Source organism: Thunnus albacares, chromosome 7, assembly GCF_914725855.1.
Source record: "Thunnus albacares chromosome 7, fThuAlb1.1, whole genome shotgun sequence".
Lineage (NCBI taxonomy): Eukaryota > Metazoa > Chordata > Actinopteri > Scombriformes > Scombridae > Thunnus > Thunnus albacares.
Genome location: NC_058112.1, coordinates 22,520,147 through 22,528,239, shown reverse-complemented (window position 1 = coordinate 22,528,239; position 8,093 = coordinate 22,520,147). Strand labels below are relative to the sequence as shown.

Here is an 8,093-nt window from a genome sequence, read left to right as displayed (position 1 = left end):
ATAATCTATTAATTGTTTGGAATTTTATAAGAAATAATGTCCAAATTTTCTGATTCCAGCCTCTAAAATTGGAATGTTTTTTGGTGTCTTTTGTCCTCAATGACAGTAAACTCAGTATCTTTGGGTTGTGGACTGTCGGTCAGGACAACACAAGACATTTGAGTACGTCACATTGGGCTTTGAGAAACTGTGATCTACATGTTACACAATTTATAGACCAAACAACTAATTGATTAATCGACAAATTAATTGACAGATTAATCTGTAATGAACATAAGTTATTTGCAGCCCTAAAAGCAATGTGTGACCCCTTGTTAAAGGGCAACTAATGTCTTTGTGTGAACTTGAGTTTTAAGCAGTTCATTTTTTCCTTGAGATTTTTAGAGTCCTAAAATGTTTCCAGTATTTTACAAGAAAAAAATGAAATTGGATAAAAGTCAGAAAGAATACAGTTTTGTGTACTTTTTTCTTATTCCTTTATTCATGACCCCTCAGCTGTATCTTGACATATATTGCTGACAGTTCATATTTGGTGGTTATGGTTACAAAAATGGATATAAAGGGGTTTCACCTTTTCAAACTTGCATTAAAGTCGAAAGTATTTGCCAGGACGGATAGCTGGGTTGAATACACATTGCAGTTTTGCATCTGCCTTAGTGTAAAATACTTGGTGAAAACCAAAAGTCAAATTTTCACCGCAAAGTTGCGTTGACTGATGGTTACGTTGCAGCAGCTGGACTAGATGTGACAGTGGCCGGTGAATTCAGCTCATAATCGAAAATACACACAATTATATACTGCGTGATCTAAATGTGCCTACCACAGAAATATCATTAGTTCTGTCCCAAAAATCTGAATGAAGCCAAGTGAGACCATTATGACATTTTTGATATTTTCTCTTAACACAAGCCAAAGATGCTGAGCCACGGCTTCCTTACTGCGCATGTGCAAGAGTCGTTTACTGATGGAAAAAAAAGGTCACGAACTCTGACCCTCCTACTAACTGCAGCAAACAGTTAAAATATTAATTTATTGGAGTCAATTCATTACTTGACTTAACATCTTCTTGACAGGTAAGACATATTTACTGAAGTGGACGCATGGGAGCTTGGTGTAGGAGAGAGGACTGAGCAGTAAAGGCAGGAAGAGAGGGAGTGTTCAGTCTACAGCCGGGAAGCTGCCTTTAGCTACCAGCTAGCACACAGCTAACCTAGCTCGTTAGCACTGTCGTCCGGAGCTCAGCGTTTAAACATCACATTTGGCAAGTAACGTTATATGATGATGTTGGTATCACTGGTAGTTCACTAGCTACATACTTACGTGTAGTTATTAGTAGGGATTCGGCCGCCGCTATATTGTTAACCCGCATGCTACTTAGCTACCAAGCTTAGCCGCGCCAGCTAACCATGATAACGTTAGCTGGTGTTAGCTGCTATGCTAGCGGTGGCTAAATAAATCTCCATAAAATAAGAAACTACAACATCGATCCAAGTGTGAATGTAACAGTGGCATGATGTAGTGTTAGATTATCAGCTGTCTTGCTAAATTGTCGATCTAATCGGAGCTCCAGTTGAAGAAAAAATACAATTTTAGCCCATCTGTCAAACACCGAAGTCCCGCCGTTGACTCCGCGTTTCTGCATCATTGGGCCTTGAACCCTATAGCATGCTTTAACCCTTCAATGTTGACCTTTCACCCACAGGAAAAGAAATACCTTTATCTTCCGTATCGATTTTAAATAGCTGGCTGTCAAGAGCTTGTCTGTGTTGCAGCTGTAACCACGCTGCTCATTTGTTGTCATTTTACGGTGATATAAAGCTGTATTTTATAACAAGGCCATCAATAGTGCAGTTTCGAGCTAGCGCCGGCTAGCTCAGGCCACAAGCAAACATTAGTTAATGACACGCAATGTAATACATCAAATGCTTTATTTTCCCGGCGATTCAGTACAAGATAATATCAAGATAATTTCGACTAAGATGACTATTAATATTGTTTAGTAACATTGGTAGAGGTTTCGCCGGAATTATCATCTACCTAAAGGGAGGGTAAAGAGAAAGGATGAGTTGTAACGTAGCGTGTTTTTAAGTCTTATTCGCTTAGTTGTGGTACAGTATATTTGATTGAAAATAATCACTGTTGTACACACTTGTACACATTAGTATATCTAAACTAAATACTTAACACATTGACTGTTTGCACATATGCTTTTAATAGTTTCTCCTGTCCAGACACCATCAAAAACATGCTGTTGCCACTTTCTTTTGATTACAAGGAACAAGTGGAATGAGCACTGTAGTTTATTTGAGTGGATCCTACATCCCTTGGTTCTGTTCACTTGTGCAACTAATGTGTTTTAATCTGCAGCTGAAAAAGTTTGAGGAAATGAAAAAAAATTGAACTATACTTGTGTATTTAAAGATATGTATGTCTTTACTAGGAACTTATGGCGTTGGGATGAAAAGTATCGTGATATGGACTTTTATTGGATTTGATGTTCTCACTGACTGACCCCATATGTGGTTTAATACGATGTAAAGTAAAACATGCTTTCTTGACAGGTGTACATGCCTCATGGGGTACTGACGTGAAAAGCAGTGTAAGTAGATGTGTGCAGTATCGGTATGGATGGGCAGACTCAAAGGATTCAACTTGTGTCGGCAGACAGCAACATGGCTTTGGGACACAGAATCCAGGTAATATGACAACCCCCAAACAGTATTTATGATTTGTTAGTGTATAAGTAATTACCCATGCACAATTTGCAGATAATTGTTGCAAGATAAAAAATAGTTGACAGCATAACCCAGTGTTGTCTCTTATTTGTACAACGTCTCGTTAGGAAAAGTATCCCTATGGCATGTGCAGTTTTTGTATTTTTTTAGTCATGCTATCGGCATGGCTCTAGCGATGGCAGTTTTTGTTTGCTAGTGAAATATCTCTGCAACTATTGGTTAGATTGGCATGAAATGTGGTGCAGACATTCATGATGCCCAGATAATGAATCCTGGTGACTTTGGTGATTCCCTGGCTTTTTCTCCAGTGACACCATGAGGTTCATATTTATGGTTTTGAGTAAAATGTCTAGTAGACTCTTTGCCTTGTTATTATTTCATTTGCTTAATTTGTCTACTACTCTGTCTGCATTTACAGTCTGCACTCACTCATGTTTTGATCTTTTATTTCCTATAGATTGTGACTGATCAGCAGACTGGTCAGAAGATTCAGATCGTCACAGCACTTGAGCCATCTTCTCCTGGAAAGCAACAGTTTATTCTAGCAAATGCTGACTATTCTACTGGTGGGAAGGTGATTCTTGCCAAGCAAGAAGTCTCACCGAACAAGGTCATCCTCGCTACTCCAGACGGTTCTGGGGTTAACCAGCTGTTGTTTGCCTCCCCTGAACTGGCTGGGCAGCAGATTCAGGTATTGCCTGAGGATGTCAATGACTTTTTTCAGCCAGTTTTGATAAACAAGTAACTGAAAGGTCTTGTGACTGAAGCATGGACATGTTTAGTCAATCTTGACTTGTTCCAATGTTTGCCACCTGTTGAATGGTTCTATTGTCTCTGGTTATTTGTCAGTTTGTAACTGAAGGCTCAGACCCGTCTATTGTCAAGCCGGTTGTGGAGTACTGCGTTGTCTGTGGGGATAAGGCTTCAGGTTGGTATTCAGTTTAATTTGCTTTAACTTTATTATTTTTCAGTGACACTCATAAGCAAGCATTCTCCAACATGACCCTGTTTCAATTTCTCTCTCAGGGCGTCATTACGGAGCTGTCAGCTGTGAGGGCTGTAAGGGCTTCTTCAAACGCAGCATTAGGAAGAACCTGGTGTACACATGCAGGGGCTCAGGAGAGTGTGCCATCAACAAGCTTCACCGAAACCGCTGCCAGTACTGTCGACTGCAGCGCTGCATAGCTCTCGGCATGAAACAGGACTGTAAGAGATTGAAATAAACAGGATTGTAAAAGATTGAAATATACAGTATAAACAGTTGTGAATATGCTATTTAGAACTCGCATTGATAAGATCTGAACACTTTGTTTTGTCTTTTAGCTGTGCAGTGTGAGAGGAAGCCTGTTGAAGTGACCACCAGAGAGAAATCTGTCAACTGTGCAGCCTCCACTGAAAAGATCTACATCCGCAAGAACCTGTGTAGCCCTCTGGCTGCTACACCCACTTTTGTATCTGACAAGGAAACTGCCAGGTACAGCCACTGAACAAAACTCAATAAAATAATGAGTTTATAGATACACCTGTACAGTCTAATACAACCTTAATTCAGATCCTATTTGTGTGAACTTAATAATTGTTCACCTCTCTGACACAACGTCAACATATGAACATTACTGTATAAGGTGAAGAAAGATGGGATTTTTTTGCAGAATTGGTTTGACCTGAATTAGATTTGACACGTGTAACTAATTAACTGGTAAGAGTCTGACTAATTCATAACTTTTATTACCTCACATTAAACATGATGCTCAATTGTTCTGTACACTACACATCTGTACATCTAGTGATCTTTATCATATTGCATGGTTCCATATTAGATAATACAATGTGATATGTGAGATGTTAAATCTCTAACTACAGGTCTACAAGTTTGCTTGAGTCAAGCATGTTGCTCAACATCCAACAACCCTTCTCCAAGCTGGAAAACACCATCTTGATCCCAACATCTCCTGATAAGGTAACACTGATTACTGACTGTTACATTATAGAACATTTAACAAAAATCTGATATGTAATTCTAACCTTTAAATATAAAAGAAACTGAGATAATTCGGATTTACATCATACATCATACGTCAGATTGATAACTCATTATTAACAAAGCAATAATTGCTTGTTAATGAATAATGCAAGTGTCCTAAGATCTGTGTTTTGTGGACCAGTTTTCAGTGATAAACACTAATTTTTGTTAAATGGGTCAGGGCAGCAGAAATAAATTCAAGCATTGTGTTTATGAAGCATGCTTGTAAATTGTCCCCTTTTCAGGAGGATGACCCATCTCAAGGTGACCTTGGTACGCTGGCAAATGTAGTGACGTCCCTCGCTCACCTCAACAAGGCCAGGGAGGCAAGTGACAGCGGCAATGATCTGATGGGAGTTGAAACGCTTAGCAACGGTGACGGCTCGATGACAGACATCCAAGGAGATGAGCAAACCCCAAGTGATATCACTCGGTGAGGGAGATGTCATGAGGAATCATCAAGTTTTTGAAACTGACCAGTAGCTGCTTGTGAATAAGATGATAAATGTACTGGAGATCTGCAGGAGCATCAGGAAAGAACCCAGGGGCTGTTTTTCCTGTTTGTCACAAAGCTTTAATAGAATTTCCTGTAGGGCCATGTGGTTTCTGACTATGCACTTAGGGGCTTAATCAAATTGGCCTTGGTCAATCAAAAGTACCATCTTGGACTATGTCAGGGGTGCACTGCAGTGCTTTGAGTTGTATCTATATTTCTATGTGAGCTACACCATATTAAATGTAAATGTGTATATTCATTAATATAAGCATTATGTGTTCACATTTTGTGTATTGTTAGAGCGTTTGACACTCTGGCCAAAGTCCTGCACTCTGGTGACGGCTCAGCAGGAGAGTCCTTGGAGGCCACAATGCAGCTGATGTCAGGGGACCAGTCGGGTCCCGTGGTGGAGTTGGAGGGACCTCTACTCTCTGACAGCCATATTCCCTTCAAGGTAAATGAACAGCTGCTGACCTTGACCCTCAGGATGAAATCCAACCGAGACCAAAAATCCCTGCTCATGTTTTACTGAATTACACATATTTCCAATTGACACTGTGGTCATGTTTTCTCCATGTCCTACAGCTTATGATGCCTTTGCCTGTGCCAGAGTACCTCAATGTCAACTACATCTGTGAGTCAGCTTCCCGGTTACTTTTTCTCTCTATGCACTGGGCACGCTCCATACCTGCCTTTCAAGCCTTAGGGTAAGCCTTTCTGATAAGATTTTTCATTGATTCATAAATACACTTTTTCCCATATTGCAGCGTTGGACCGTGTCATACACATCAATTAGAAAATGTCAGTTCTCTGCAGTAAATAAAACTAACTTCATTTTATTTTGCAGTGGTCAAGACAATGACATTAACTTGATGAAAGCCTGCTGGAATGAGCTGTTTGCCTTGGGTCTGGCACAGTGTTCCAACGTCATGAATGTTGGTACCATCTTAAGTGCCATTATCAACCATCTGCAGACCAGCTTACAGGAAGGTAGGAGGGCTCTTCTGTTGGCTGCCTGCAAGGTTTAACACTTGAATTCGACAAGTGAAGCCCAAACAAGGTTTTTCAGTGTCATGCTTCTCCACTAAGCAGTTAAACAATTCAGCCATGCAGACCTGGAGTATATACCAATAAGTCAAGATTTGTAACTTGTCTTTCTAATTTATGTGGCACAATTTTTCTTGAATTTTCTAAAAAACTATGTTGTTGTCTGGCCCCTTATGTCTTCTATAAACTTGTTGTTTTTGTGTCCTACAGACAAGTTATCCCCAGAACGAGTAAAACTCGTAATGGAGCACATCTGGAGGATGCAGGAGTTCTGCAACAGCATGACCAAACTGTCCCCGGACGCTTATGAATATGCCTTCCTCAAAGCCATCGTTCTCTTTAGCCCTGGTATGTGAGCAACAGTTGGAGAATTACAAAATAAAAATGACATTTTCAATTTCTTCTCTTCTTGTTAGGACAGAACCCTTATTGTTTTTGAAATCCTGCACAAAAGCATAGACTCATATCTGTCTGGTTGCATGTTGTTTTTGCATCAGATCACCCCGGCATTGATAATACCCCACAAATAGAGAGGTTCCAGGAGAAGGCGTACATGGAGCTGCAGGACTATGTAACTAGGACCTACCCAGAAGACTCCTATCGGTTAGTAGGCTTTACTAGAGTATTTTAAGATATACATATAAAGACATATAAATATGATAATTTTATGTCTCCTTTCCCTCTCATTGCTCTCAGGTTATCCAAGCTGTTGCTGCGTCTTCCTGCCCTCAGGCTGATAAGTGCAGCTGTCACTGAGGAGCTGTTCTTCGCTGGGCTCATTGGCAACGTGCAGATTGACAGCATCATACCGTACATCCTCAAAATGGAGTCGACTGATTATAACAGCCAGGCGGTCTCTGGGGTCTGACACACCGTGCCATTTGTAATAAAAAACATTGGACTGTGAACACTCAACAGCCAATCAGAGCACTCCTTAGACTGGTCACTGAGGTGTCATAACATACTGTATTTATGACACAGCATCCTATGTGAATTCTCTTTTCACTATGACTTTGCTCCTTCTCCTGACTCCTCAGTAACCAGTCAGCAGAGTGTGGCTCACAAAGACAACGAGTAAAATCAACTCCAGTGGCAAGTGAGTCTGCCAATATCTGCCCATTCAGGAATTAACCCTTGAAACCTGCATAGTAGATTGTGCTTTTTATTGTACATAGTATTTTATGCTTCATCGCCTCCAAGCCTTTCCCTTTTTCTGCAGATCTTGTACTTGAAGGAATCAGGATGGTTTCTTTTTCACTGCTTTCCTACACATGGTCATGCTTTTTTTATTTTCTAAAAATTATGAGGAAAAAAAAACTTGTCATAATGTGAATTGATTTGTGAAATGCTGTTATTGCTAAAGGTTATAACCTTTATTTTGTATTTGTTTGCCAATCCAAAGGATAGGGCCAGCATCACTTGTCTGAAGTAACTGTGTATATAGATTTGTATATAGAATGCACCAAGAAGGCTATAATGGGCAGCACTTGCTTGGTAATGAACTGATCCCATCTTTTGGACAAAGATGGAAAATGGAAAATGGTTAAGCCATTTGAAAATAAAAACTTCTTTCAATCATGTTTCCCTATTATTTACAGATTTTCATTTTGAATGACAGTATCATTAAGAATTGGAAATATTCACCAGATTCTTCACTATGCAAATATATAGTTTTTCAGGCTCTGCGTCCTACAATTTTGTTCTTGTTTCAGTGTTGTGGACAGCAGCTGTTGACTACAAAATAAGCAGCCTAAAATATAATGTCAGACCTCAGCAATCTACATTGTAATAG

At 39.8% G+C, this 8,093-nt stretch overlaps 1 protein-coding gene across 2 annotated transcripts; it reads left to right on the top strand.

The window, feature by feature from the left end:
- Positions 1-706: 706 nt before the first annotated feature.
- On the top strand, positions 707-7,876 carry nr2c1 (nuclear receptor subfamily 2, group C, member 1). Of its 2 annotated transcripts, none has more exons than XM_044357298.1 (14): positions 707-1,073; positions 2,562-2,696; positions 3,193-3,426; positions 3,585-3,663; positions 3,762-3,941; positions 4,059-4,209; positions 4,599-4,695; positions 5,004-5,191; positions 5,555-5,708; positions 5,840-5,961; positions 6,102-6,244; positions 6,512-6,649; positions 6,799-6,904; positions 6,998-7,876. In XM_044357298.1, the coding sequence occupies exons 2-14, from the start codon at positions 2,625-2,627 to the stop codon at positions 7,167-7,169; spliced, it is 1,836 nt and encodes a 611-aa protein (XP_044213233.1). In that variant the 5' UTR covers positions 707-1,073; positions 2,562-2,624; the 3' UTR covers positions 7,170-7,876. The 2 variants fall into 2 exon arrangements, with proteins under 2 accessions (XP_044213233.1, XP_044213231.1); XM_044357296.1 differs by having other exon boundaries at positions 707-1,261.
- Positions 7,877-8,093: the final 217 nt, after the last annotated feature.

What these genes read in the sequence shown, in the direction of transcription:
- nr2c1 (XM_044357298.1), top strand. Translation starts at nt 2,625, where the DNA reads ATGGATGGGCAGACTCAAAGGATTCAACTTGTGTCGGCAGACAGCAAC. An exon ending in CTTTGGGACACAGAATCCAG is followed by an intron (nt 2,697 to 3,192) that starts GTAATATGACAA and finishes TATTTCCTATAG; the next exon opens with ATTGTGACTGATCAGCAGAC. An exon ending in TCCCAACATCTCCTGATAAG is followed by an intron (nt 4,696 to 5,003) that starts GTAACACTGATT and finishes TCCCCTTTTCAG; the next exon opens with GAGGATGACCCATCTCAAGG.